Source organism: Ornithorhynchus anatinus, chromosome 2 (assembly GCF_004115215.2).
Source record: "Ornithorhynchus anatinus isolate Pmale09 chromosome 2, mOrnAna1.pri.v4, whole genome shotgun sequence".
Classification (NCBI taxonomy): domain Eukaryota; kingdom Metazoa; phylum Chordata; class Mammalia; order Monotremata; family Ornithorhynchidae; genus Ornithorhynchus; species Ornithorhynchus anatinus.
Window position 1 is genome coordinate 105,267,814 of NC_041729.1, and position 13,646 is coordinate 105,281,459.

The 13,646-nt window shown below is 43.3% G+C and overlaps 1 protein-coding gene across 2 annotated transcripts in view; it reads right to left on the reverse strand.

Annotated features, from left to right (window-relative positions):
- KPNA5 (karyopherin subunit alpha 5) overlaps positions 1 to 13,646 on the reverse strand; it is a 45,017-nt gene that overhangs the window by 21,242 nt on the left and 10,129 nt on the right. For both annotated transcript variants that reach the window (XM_029052451.2, XM_029052443.2), the window contains exons 6-8: positions 9,163 to 9,294; positions 3,230 to 3,318; positions 170 to 269 (exon numbers count right to left, since the gene is read on the reverse strand). In XM_029052451.2, coding sequence (XP_028908284.1) covers positions 170 to 269; positions 3,230 to 3,318; positions 9,163 to 9,294 — 321 coding nt within the window. The remainder of the gene's footprint in view (positions 1 to 169; positions 270 to 3,229; positions 3,319 to 9,162; positions 9,295 to 13,646) is intronic.

Consider the following 13,646-nt stretch of genomic DNA (forward strand, 5'->3'; position numbering starts at 1 on the left):
CAATAATACTTATTGAGCACTTCTGTGCAGAGCACTGTTCTAAGCACTGTACTAAGCGCTTGGGAGAGTACACGATCAAAAAGGTTGCTCTCTGGTGACTTCCCACTTTGGACATACTTAGCGAGATTATCTATAAGACTTATTTTTCATTTCTGTAGTGCTATCATACCTTACTGAAGTCTGGCGGTGGGTTCTTGCCTCTACATAAATTTGAAAGTGCCCAGACAGCATTTCGGGTGGTTGTGAGCCTGTTGGAGTTGGTCAGCAATCTGTGAAGAAAAATAAAGCTGTCACCTTAAATCCCCTGTCACTGTTCAAAGAGCTCTTCATGCATGCAATCTTAACGCAGTTTCATCAAACGCCCCCCTTCGCCCCCCTACTCCCCTACTTCCCTCCCCCCTTCACCCCCATCTAACCGAGGGCTCTTTCTGGGTGAAATCCAACCGACACCTATTAATTTGCAGCCAGCACTGGTTCCAGATATTAGGCTAATAATAATAATAATTGTATTTGTTAAGCCTTTACTATGTGCCAGCCACTGTACTAAGCGCTGGGGTGGATACAAGCAAATCAGATTGGACACAGTCCCTGCCCAACCTGGGGCTCACAGTCTCAATCCCCATTTTACAGAAGGGTACACTAAGGCCCAGAGAAGTGTAGTGACTTGCCCAAGGTCACCCTGCAGACAAGTGGCAGAGCCGGGATTAGAATCCAGGACCTTCTGACTCCCAGGCCCGTGCTCTATCCACTACGCCATGCTGCTTCTCAGAGGATGCCTAGTGGCCTGCTGGCCTCCAGGGTATAGTTAGCCCCAGATGACCTCTCCCATCCCTCCAGCTCCAGAAAGCTTTGGATTGGAACTGGGAGCCCCCTCTGTGATCCCAGGTTGAAGCCCTGGGTGTCTGAGGCGCTTGGGTGTTCAGCCCATCCTGCTGCCTGTGCTGATGAGACTTGATAGGTATATGAATGAGGCGGGGAATAAAGGGGGAGAACATCAAACAGACAACAGAGACAAGAAAAAGGGGGCAGTGATGAACCATGAGGTCATCCCAGGTCACCAAATGCAACAATCCCCCATGGAGCAGAAGTTTCCACCTTGAGACTAAAACCCTCCCCTGATATGGAGCATCTCCTGTAAGACTGTGGATGTACTGAGCACTCAGTCCATTCCTGGCTTTAACTGGGGCTGGGAAGGGGAGGGAGAGAGAGGAGGGAAAAGAACAGGAACAAGCGGTGGATGTGCCCTTCAGCTGACCCAATCAAAACGTCTGTGTGAGTGGTGTCCCTGGGGCGCTCAAGCTACTCGCTGTACCTCATCCTACATTCTCCTACCACTGACCTTTCGCTCACTGACCTCCCTGCCTCTAGTCTCTCCAATCAATCAACTGATCAATCAACTGTATTTATTGGACACTTACTGTGTGCAGAGCACTGTACTAGAAGCTTGGAAGGGTACAATATAATAGACTTGGCAGATACGTTCCCTACCCACAGGGATCGGGAGACAGACGTTAATATAAATTACGGATATGTACGAAAGCGTTGTGGGGCCGAGAGAGGGTTAATAAAGGGTGCCAATCCAAGTGCAAGGGGGGTACAGAAGAGAGTGGGAGAAGAGGAAACGAGAGCTTAGTCAGGGAAGGCCTCTTGGAAGAGATGTGCTTTTAATAAAGCTTTGAGAGTGGGGAAAGCGACTGTCAGATAAACAGGGGGGTGGCTCCAGATCAGAGGCAGAGTGTGGTCAAAAAGTCAGTGGCAAGATGCATTAAAACAGGATACAGTGAGAAGGTTGAACTGACAAGATCTGGTGATAGACTGAATATGTAGGTTGAAATGGGAGATGAATCATGGCATAGTGGACAGAGCAAGGGAGTCAGAAGGTTATGGCTTCAAAACCTGTCTCTGCCACTTGTCTGTTGTGTGACCTTGGGCAAGTCACTTCACTTCTCTGTGTCTCAGATACCTCATCCATAAAAAGGGAATTGAGACTGTGAGCCCCACGTGGGATAGGAGCTGTGTTCAACCTGAATGACTTGTATCCACCCCAGTGCTTAGCAGAGTGCCTGGCATAAAGTAAGCGTTTAAATACCATAATTATTATTATTATTGAGTCGAGGGTACCCCCAAGGTTACAAGCATGTAAGGCGGGGAGCATGGTAGTGCTGTCTATGTGATAGGAAAGTCAGGGGGATGACAGAATTTGGGTGGAAAGATAAGGATTTCTGTTTTGGACATTTTAGGTTTGAGGTGCCAGCAGGATATCCAAGCAGGAGAAAATGTGAGACTGCTGCCCAGGTCATTTTTCTAAAACACTGTTCTGCTCCCATCTCCCCACTTCTCAAAACCCTCCAATGGCTCTGCATTTCTCTCTGCATCAAGCAGAAATGCCTACTAGATTTATGGCGCTCCACCAGCTCTCTCTCCAACCCTTACTTTTCCCAATACACACCAGCTTGCTCACTCCATTCCTTTCAAGCTATCCCTCACATTGCACCCAGCTTTCATCACTAGCCTTCTCGCACACTACCCTTCATGTGGAAGTCCCTCCCACTTCACAGTCCATAGACCAGTGCTCTCCTCATCTTCAAATTTTTCCTACGTCACATCGTCTCTCATCGTCCCTAAATTCCCAATCGTCCACTTTATGTCTGCCAACTATCATTTCAGGGCTATTGAACCAACTAAACGCCCGGGCAATCACGTCTTCCCAATAACACTTTTGCATAAATCACGACAATGATGTCTGTGAAGTGCTTCCTTATGCCTAGCACTGAGGTAGACACAGGATATACAGACTGTACACAGTTTCTTTCCCACGTGGAGCTCACGGGCTAAGGGGGAGGGAGAACAGGTACTTAATCCTTACTTTTCAGATGATGAAATTAAGGCCCAGAGAAATTAACTGACTTGCCCAAGTTACACGGCAGACAAGTGGCAAAGCCAGAATTAGCACCCAGGCCTCCTGACTCCCAGTCATGTGTTCTATCCACTAGATCATGTTAGAGGCACAGGTAGAGATGGTAAATTCAGAAAGCAGGCAGGAGACTTCCTCTTGAGAAATTTAGGAGACTAAAATGCCTAAATTCTATACAGTTAATGAAGCAAGAGGATTTCTGCCTTGTTATCCATAAAATATCAGGGGTACATTATATTATATAATATTGTAATAATATAACACATATAATGGCTATGTGATATATTAGCTGTAATAAACATTTAAAATACTTACTCTAAAAGAGGTGGAAGTATTCCACAGTTCAAAACAAAATCTCTGCATTCTGCATTGTCTCCAGCAATATTACCGAGAGCCCACACTGCCTTAAGAAACAAGCACAAAATATTCATTTAAGTGAAAACACACTCATTACTTAAAACTTACTGAGCTGAAGTGTTTACATTTTACATTTTAGAGCATGACTCTTCTCCAGGTTAGTTTTGAAACAGCTGAAATTTTCAACAGGATATTTTAAGGCCCAGTAAATGCACATTAATAGTTTTTCCCTGTTTAAGCCAAAACTCATCAAGGACAGTGTTTTAATATAACAAAAAAGAAATATTTCCAAGGCTGATTTACATTCCTTTCTATGTAGAGAGGTTGCTTGGTTACCAAACACATACACACAGACACACATTTTTATTTCCTTCTAGACTAACGGGGCTTTTCTATTTTCCCTAGACAGTTTTCATAGTAGGACTTTCTTTTTGCAGAGTATGAAGAGATTACTTTGGATTTGTACTATTTATTTCTAAAATATGGAATTTGCTTTTACATATATTTCTAAAATATGGAATTTGCTTTCACAGGATCAATCAACTGATACTTTAGTTGCTTTAGGTTAGTGCTTCCTAGGTATAGGGCTTGCAGGCCCTTAAGAAAATTTAAAAGAAGTGAAAGATATGGGTCACTGCCCCCAAGGAGTATACAATCTAATAGGGGAGACAGGCAGACACAAATAAACAAATAGTGGGATCAGGAGGAAAAACATAGATACATCTGGAAAAAGTAATCAGTGGCTTTTTTAACTCCAAATAGAATTATTACAGTAGGTACCTTTTAATACCCATTCCAAAATAATCTTCAAATTTTAAGTCCTGCAACACTTCCATTGCTCAGTCTCCTCCGATCAAACCTCGCCATTCCTTCCTTTTAGATAAATAAACAGTGGGTTCACAGTGGGTTATTGAGTATTAAAAGATACTTTCCTAACTTTAAAGATGGCTATAAGAGGGGCAATCCTCCAAGCATCCGTTAGTGCTTCTGTTAAGACCAGAATGCTAGTCTAGATAGACCAGTGGTCTAATGATGGCATAAACAGCTTTGTTTATAAACTTACATTACCTTCATCTTTATCTCTTTGCTCCCACAGCCTCATCTACCACTTCTTTGTGGATGATTCCCAAATCTGTATCTCCAGTTCTGACCTTTCTCCTTCTCTACAGTCCCTCATTTCCTCCTGCCTTCAGGTCATCTAATAATAATAATAATAATGTTGGTATTTGTTAAGCGCTTACTATGTGCCGAGCACTGTTCTAAGCGCTGGGGTAGACATAGGGGAATCAGGTTGTCCCACGTGGGGCTCACAGTCTTAATCCCCATTTTACAGATGAGGGAACTGAGGCACAGAGAAGTTAAGTGACTTGCCCACAGTCACACAGCCGACAAGTGGCAGAGCTGGGATTCGAACTCATGAGCCCTGACTCCAAAGCCCATGCTCTTTCCACTGAGCCACGCTGCATCTCTACCTGGATGTCCCGGCAACACCTCCAACTAAACATGTCCTGAACAGAACTCCTAAATTTCCCACACAAACTCTGTCCCACACAAACTCCATCACTGGAGTCAACCCTTATTCTACTTCCTGTCTCACAAGCCCATAACCTTTGGCATTCTCCTCAAATCATCTCTCTCATTCAACTCGTGCATTCCATCTGTCACAAAATGCTGTCAGTTCTATCTTCATAACATCTCTAAAATCTGCCCTTTCCTCTCCATCCAATTTACTAGCAAGTGTCTCCAGGCATCCATTTCTCACCTTGACTACTTTTATCAGCTTCTTCACTGACGTGCCTGCCTCCTGTCTTTCCTCTCTTCAGTCCGCACTTCACTCTGCTGCCTGTATCACCTTTCAGAAAAACCATTCAGTCCAAACCCCACTCCCCAAAAGCCTCTAACAGTTGCCCATTCACCTCTGCATCTAACAGAAACTCCTTAGCAGCACTTGTAAGACACTAGGCCAGGTGGGAGAGGAGTGTAATAACAAGGAAGGGGAAGGGAGCAGAAGAGGGAGGTCGAGACAAGGGTAGGAGGAGGTGGTGGGGAGATTACTGATAAAGGGAATGGGGCTGGGGAAGGAGGAGGAACGTGGGCTGAAGAGGGAACCCTCAAAAGCCAAAGAAGTGATATGGAGGAGGGGAAGTTCAGGATGAAGGGAGCTATTTGAGGTGAGGGGGCAGAGGCTAGTGCTGGGATGGAGGGCTTTAAAAGGGCAACCAAAAAGGGTTGCTAGTGGAAAGGCTGGAAAAAGTTGGTGGAAAGGCCGGAGAAAGTGGGAGGGAACTGGGAAGGACTGGAAGTGATGGGGTGAGAATGGAGATAAAGATCAAAAGTGTAGATATGAGGGAGAAGACCAAGGGACAGGGAAGAGATTGGAGGCAACAGGGGAGAAGTTAGGGATGAGGGGAAAAAAAAGATGAGAGAGAAATCAGGGGCGTGAAAAGAAATGCTGGAGGTGAAGGGCGAGGGATCTGGCAGAAATTGGATAAGATCAGGGTAATGTGTCTGCTTACTGTTGTACTGTACTTTCCCAAGCACTTAGTACAGTGCTCTGCACATAGTAAGCATTTAATGAATACGACTGAATGAATGAATCAGAGAGTGAGGAGAGGATGAGGAAGGGTCAGTGAGTGTAAAAGAAGAGATTGGAGATGAAAGGGGAGAGAATGAGGGCAAGAGAGAGAGTTGAATGGGGAGTGTGAGGAAACTGGATGATATAGTAAGGGTGAGAAAAGAAAGAGAAACGGGAGGTGAAAGATCTGAGATTGAAGAGCAAAGAGGAGGGGTAAAGACAATCAAAGAGAGGCCAGGAGCAGGAAGAAATTACACAATGTGGACAAAGATATTAGAGACAAAGGAGAAACAGTAAAATTGGGAAGTAAATGCTGAGAGGGGAGAGACTGGGGAACAAAGGGGAGACTTGGTGGGTGAACATACCATCAGAGATGGAGGTGAAGTAAGGGGTTAAGGGAAAGAGATTGGAGGTAAAGGGAGAGGCACTAGGGAGAGGCTGGAGGTCAGGAAGAAAAAACAGAGGAAAGGCTGGAGGTGAAGGAAAGGGGAAGAAATTGGGAGGAAATGAAGAATGGGAAAGATACTGAAGGTGGGGAATAAGGTGGGGAAGAGATACATTTGAAGAGAAAGGGAGGATGTGAGACCTTACAAGACCCTGAAGAGAATGAGCTAATGAGATGAAAGAAGGCAAGAATGAAAATAGGTGCAAGCAAAGAATTGAAGAAAGACAAAGAACTAGGGAAGGTCAAGCAGTGTGGGAAGCAGTGGGTCAAAATGGTAAGCGCATGGGGCCAGGAGTCAGAGGACCTGGGTTCTAATCCTAGTTATGCCTCTTGCTTGCTATATGATCATGGGCAAGTCACTTCTCTGTGCCTCAGTCTCCTCAATAGTAAAATAGGGATTCATTAGACTGCGAGTCCCATGTGGGATGGGGACTGTATTCCACCCAATTAACTTGAATTCACCCTGTAACTTAGAACAGTGCTTGACACAGAATAAATGATTGACAGATAAGTATTTCACAAATACCATATTTTTTTTAAAAAAAGGAAAAGTTGAGGATTTCTGCTTTTGGACACCAAGCTTCAGTGATGCTCCGTTCTTGACCTCTCCATTGGGCCAGCAGATCCAGCTTCAGATCATTAGCTCTTTACAGCGACAGAGTCACCTCCTGACTTGCTAAATAACCTTACACTGCATCAAACAACACAAATTGCTATGGCTTAAAGCTGGATTTGTTCTTTGGGTTACCTATTCATTAGAGACTGAGGAATCAATGGTATTTATTACTCTTTTATTGTGTGAAGACCACTGTACTACGCGCATGGTAGAAAACATAACAGAGTTGGTAGATGCATAAAATTAGAGGATGGCAAAAATGGCCAACCTGCCTCTCTTTCCCTCTCCAGAAACCACTGCCTTCTCTCCTGCCGCCAAGACTCCCCACTTCCGGTACGGTCAAGGTGCACCAGGCTAGTGATTAAAAGATGATCCCACATGCTCTTGGATCCTTCCATCATCACTGAGAAAAGCACCGTGATTGTCACCTTCCCTCCCGCCACCGAGGGCCCCTGCTCCCAGCATGCTCCGGCAACCCTGGGCTGGGGATAAAAGCTGTCCCGATACATCCTCGGCCTCCTCCAACCCCGCTGAGACTTTGAGGCTATTCTCTGCCTTCGTCCGTGTTGTTTTCTAATGTTTTCATCACTTTCGATGTGTCAGTCTCCAATCCCTTCTCCCCACCTGAATTCTCAGATTATGAGTCCCCTGAGGGAAAGGGACCTTGGTTAATTCCCGCCTATATATTCTCTCTCAGCACTCAGTATAGTCCTTTGCACAAAGTGCTTATTACTATTATTACTAGTTAATCAGCTCTCTCCCTCCTACATTACCTCACTGATCTCCACATCCCTCTAGCTTTGCAGCCCTGGAAAGCAGGAACCACAAGGAACCTAGCAGTGGTTAGAAAAAAGAAACAGAATAGAGGGGGGTGGGGTGGGATGGAATGGGGAGAGAAAAGTCTTAGTTTGGGGGTTTGGCAAGGGGTAACGGTAAAGCCATAGACCAGGACCCAGGGGCCTGTTTGGGGGCAGGGGGAAGCAGAAAAAGGGCAGAGTTATTTTTCTGGCAAATTTGCAAAAAGCTGGTGATTTCCACCAGGCTAAGATGATAAAAATGGGAAGCCAGAAGCCTTGAAGTCAGAGTGGTAAACAGTATGTGGAGCTGGGGAACAGTGGGACTCCCAGGTCCTCTGACAGTGGGAACAGCAGTACACAAACAGTATGCACCTGATTCTTAAACAATAGATGTATAAATTAGGGTACAGAACTAACAGTATTTAATGCTCCAGAATCTAGGAGGGTCAGAAACCATTCTTTTATCCAGGTTACCTATATGTTGCCAATATAGGAATAATCTAGGCAGTGAACACCCCCATATATGTGGAGGTAGCCAAGCTAATTAATATTCTAAATAATCGATTTTCAAGAAACTTGCAAGGAAATCATCTTCCCTCTTGACTTTCAATGTTTCCCTCAGTATGCCATAATGGAGACCTGAAAAGCTATTTAGACTTTTAGATGAAACCTATCAGATTACTAATCTATGAGAATAACTACTCCTGATCCATTTTCCCCTCCTGCTCCACAAAAGAAGTTTTACAAGTGCCTCTTCCTAATATTTTTCTGTAGCCTATGTTTACAAAATGAAAAAAGTTGACTACCTATTTATCAATGATGTGAAATGCTAAAAGCATGAATATGGTTCCTTAAGTAGCCCAGATAGATTTTCTTTTAGGAAGTTTTCCAAGGCCTTAATTACCTTATTTTAATGTCACTAAAAAAGTACTTCAGTGACTATCCATCTCAGCCCCACAGTCCTGATGTAAATATTATTGTACTCTATTTCCCCATCCTTACTCTATTTTGATGTGTACTCTCCCAAGCGCTTGGTACAGGACCCTGCACACAGCAAGTGCTCAATAAATACCATTAATTGACATCTGTAAGCTCCTTGTGCTTAAGGATCATATCTACTAATTCCATTGTATTGTATTTTTCCAAGTGTTTAGTACAGCGGTCAGCACACAGCACTCAATAAATACCACTGATTGATTAATGAAGTAGCTATAGCCTGGCTATAATTTTTTAAAAAAAAAAAGGAATCTATCCTAAATATCTCATTTCTACTGAAATACATAGTCTCTAGTTTGTGTGTCCCCTGGGGGACAGGGATTGAGTATTATACATATCTGGCATTTACAACACTGCTTTGCACATATTCAACATTCAATACAGAAAGTAGCTTTAATATAGTAATATTATCAGAAAAAGACTACACAAATAATTTAAGCAAAAACATACAGAAGTAATTACCTGTTCCTGTACATCTTCATGCTCAGAATTAAGCAGTTTAATGAAGATTGGAACAGCTCCCGTTTCAATAACAACCTTGGTGTGAAGAAAGGTTCCAGAAGCTATGTTTGTTAAAGCCCAGGCAGCTTCGAACTGTGGAAGGAAAAACAGAAAACTAAGAAATGTAATTTAGTATATATTTGCATTTATCACAGACATTTTCAATGAACATAAATGTAATGTTAAGTTATAGTCGAAACATTTGCTTTATTTTCCAATCACTATTTCCTTGTGAAAATCGGTCACACCACGGGTAAGGTTTTGCAGAGGGTGAGGATTTGAATTTTGGCACAATTCTTAAAGGAATTGTGTGCCTCAGATGAAGAAAACCAATCCCAAAGGTACGGATTTAAATTAAGGAAGCTACAGTGAGCTAGTGGAAAAAAAGGATGGGAGAAGACAGCCAGGGTTCTAGAGCTGGCTCTGCCACTGACCTGGGTTACTGGACAAGCCACATAAACTCTCTGTGCCTCAGTCTCCTCTGTAAAATGGAAATAAGATTCCTGTCTCAGACTTGAGTCCCAAACTGGACAGAAGTGACATTATCTAATCGATCAGTGGGATTTACTGAGCTTGTGTTCAGAGCATGATGTTTACCACCTGGGAGAGTACAATTATGTACATATCTATAAATTATATACTATAATTTATTTATATTAATGCCCATCTCCCCCTTTAGATTGTAAGCTCATATGGGCAAGGAACCTCTACCAACTCTGCTGTATTGCACTCTCCCAAGTGTTTAGTACGGTGCTCTGCACACAGTAAGCCCTACAACAAAATCTGGTACACACATTCCCTGCCCACAAGGAGCTTAAAGTCTAGAGATCCAATTATATTCTATCTATCCCAGTGTTTAGCAAAAAGTGCTTAATAAACATCCTATTGGACCATTTTTCTCCTCATAAAACTTGATTTAGATGTATTGGATAGTCACATTTCTAGGATAGTCAAATAGTTTTTTTTAACTAAAAAAGGCACTAGATGAAGGCGTTACTATTTTCGGGAATGACGAATCAAGGCTGAGTGCTCAGATCCATTTTAGCAATAAATATATTATTCCGTTACAAGGACATTTTAGTTGGAAATTGTTCTGCTTTTAAAATCTACAAAATTAGGGCTTCAATTTTGGATCTTCGGAAGTGTCAATCTGAAAGCTGGTTGTTATTTAGACCCAATGTTTTTCTTAAAATTAAATGGCACTGAAGTCAATAGTACTATTTAGGTAGTGCCCAGTACAATACTGTCTAGGTTGGCAGATCTGTGAGTCAATTACATCCAGTTTTGCCAGTATACTTGCTTTCACTTCTGGATAGCACCCGGTGGCTGAATTAAGGACCACTCTTTCACCACTACAAATCTGTCCGTTACAGAACGAAATGGCCTTAGAAGAATCTGTTTTATGCAAGCATATGACTCCTCCTGTACAAGGGTCTTACAAGAACGCAACTCTTGCGTTACAGGAAAAGCGGGTGTATCTACCTGGGCTTTTTAGGGCTGACTTCCCGATTCAAATTTTATGTTCTGCAATGATAAGCAGGGATCATACTTGTTACTTCTGATTTACCATCACACGCCCCACCTTCCGAGCCTTATTAAAAGCACGTCTCCAAGAGGCCTTCCCTGACTAAAACCTCATTTCCTCTCCTGCCTCTCCCTTCTGTGTTGCCTGTGCGCTTGGGTTTGCCCTCTTTATTCACCCCAAAGCACTTTTTTTAATGGTATTTGTTAAGTGCTTACTTTGTGCCAGGCACTGAATTTAGAAACATGTTAATCTGGTTGAAGACAGTCCACGTCCCTCATGTGGCTCACAGTCTTAATTCCCATTTTACAGATGAGGTGACTAAGGCCCAGAGAAGTTAAAATGACCCACCCAAGGTCACAAAGCAGACAAGTGGGGGAGCAGAAGGGAGAACCCCTTCTGACTTCCAGGCCCGTGCTCTATCCACTAGGGCTCGTCACTTACCAAATACACAAGTATATAGCCATAATTTATTTATATTGTCACCTCCTCTAGACCGTAAGCTCCTTGTGGACAGGGAATGTGTCTACCAACTCTGTTACACTGTACTCTCCCACTGATTGACTGTCTTCCAAGTTCCCAGTAGAGTTTCCCGCAGATCTCAGGCCATTAAATACTGTTCATGATAATCAGTAACTCCCATGTCTGAAACTCCACTGCTGAGCCTTCAGAATAAGAGCCCAAGTATCTCAACTACATGGTGCAAAGCAGGAGGACTCAAAATATTAATTTTCATTTGTGCCTCAAAAATAAATACTTTAGACGCTTTTTCTCAGTAATAAATGGCTGGAACCTACACCGCCATGACCTCAGCCAATTACTGCAAGCACAGAAAAGGTGCTTATCAGCAGCAACATTTACTGAGGGCCTGCAGTGTGTAGAGCAGTGTACTAGATGCTTAGGAACCTACCTCTCCACTTTGTCCTCAAGGAGCTTTCAATTTAATGGGGGAAAACAAGCAGACAAATTACAAACAATCAAGAAAAGGAGTGAAAGCATAGCTATAAATGATAAAAACAAAAACAAACAATATATAAACATTTGTAGGTAGATAGATTAAACAGAGAGAGAAATATAAATAAGGAAGTGGTAAGGTAGCTGATGAGATGACATGACCAGAAAGGCGCAGATTAATTGGGGACTATCTCCAGGAGTGGCTTTAAAGAATGGCTTTGAAAGTGGTGAAGGGGAAAAGCCCAAGGAATGTCTTGGACACAAGCTAGGTACAATTCAGAAGGACTGAAGAGTGTGAGCCGGAATCAGGTGGAGAAGAGAGTGGTTAGCGCTAACCAAATAATGACAAGTTTTGTCTTAAATGCAGAGAGAAATGGATAGCCACTGAGGGATTTTGAGGAAACAACGTATACTGAATGACATTTTAAGAAGATCCAAGTAGGAAAACACAGACTACAATGAAGAGAGGTGGAGCGTGAGGCAGGGAGAACAGTCACGAGGCTGTTACCGTAATCTAGCTGGGAGGGGACAAGAATTTGTACCAACGTAGTGGCCATAAGGATGGAGAAGAAGGGGTGAATTCAGAAAATATTGCAGAGGGATAAAAAAAATCAGGTTTAGAAACTGACTGAATATGGGAGATAAATGACAGAAAAGTGTCAAGATGATAACTCATCACTTAGTTCAGTGCCTGGCACACAGTAAGTGCTTTACAAATACCATAATTATTAATTATTATAACTACATTTGGAAACTACCTTGGTAGGGTGGTGGTGTCAACAGTGATGGGAAAGTTAAAAGGAAAAGGTTGAGGAGTGATGAGCTTGCCACAGTGATAATATGGTGGTCATGTAAACTATGAGCAGGGAACATGTCTGCTAATTCTGTTGCATTGTACTATACCAAGCATTTAGTACAGTGCTCTGCACATACTAAGCACTCAATAATAATAATAATGGTATTTGTTATGCACTTACTATGTTCCAAACACTGTTCAAAGAACTGCATGACTGATTGATTGATGCAAGCTCACCCCACACTCCTTGAGGTCAAGGATTTATTAGGTACTTCCACCTGGAACACAGCCAATCATGGGGGAGGATTGGGAAAGGAGAAAAGGGGCTAATTAGTTGGGGAAGAGGTCCCTCAGTCAAAAGATCTGAGATGTGATCCTAAACAATCAGAACACAGGAGAAAGGTTCTCCACGCTGCGACTCTGAAAGAAGAATCCCAGAAGAGCTAGGCTTCTATCCTTGCGGACGGGGAAAATGATTGTGTAGACTGGAAGCTCATCTATGCTGACAGCCATATGATGGGGTCCAAATGGCCACCACAAGAGAAGAGGGGAAAGGACCCAAAAACCATATGCACAAGGGCAGTTACCCGAAAGTACAAAGGGTCCTGGGGAAGGCCATTAGAGGAAAAGAGAAAGGCGTTTTGGATCAGAATTACGCTCTGCTTGTAAATTAATCATGTTAAGAATTAAAAGCCCAAACAAGGTCTAACCTCCATGCCTACCTGTAGTTTCAGGGAGCTCGGAAACTGTGTTTGGGAAGCTAAGTGACAGGAGGGAGTTCCTTCCTCTCTGAGCTCCCTGCAGCCAACTTGTGGAGGGAGGGCAGTTGGCTAGACTTCAAATGATGCCCTTGCTTGTCAGAGTAGTGTTACTTTGAAAGACAAAGGGTGGAGGTGGTGATAGTAGCCAAAGGGATGCAGTGGGGTTCACTTAGGTAAGAAGCCTCAGTCATGTCCGTCTCCGGAAGGAAAGAGCTCGGAGGCTTTAAGATGTCACGGATATTATCAGGGGTTCAGGGTCTCCAGGAACCACTTCGGCTGGGATTTAGAACCTTGAGTCCCCGGTGAATCACAGCCGTACTGAGTTTAAAGTGCTGATGGGTTTTCCAGAGGGAGACATTTAATTGTCAGGTATCATCAGGACTGGTGAGGTGGATGTCCACATAGAGGTGGT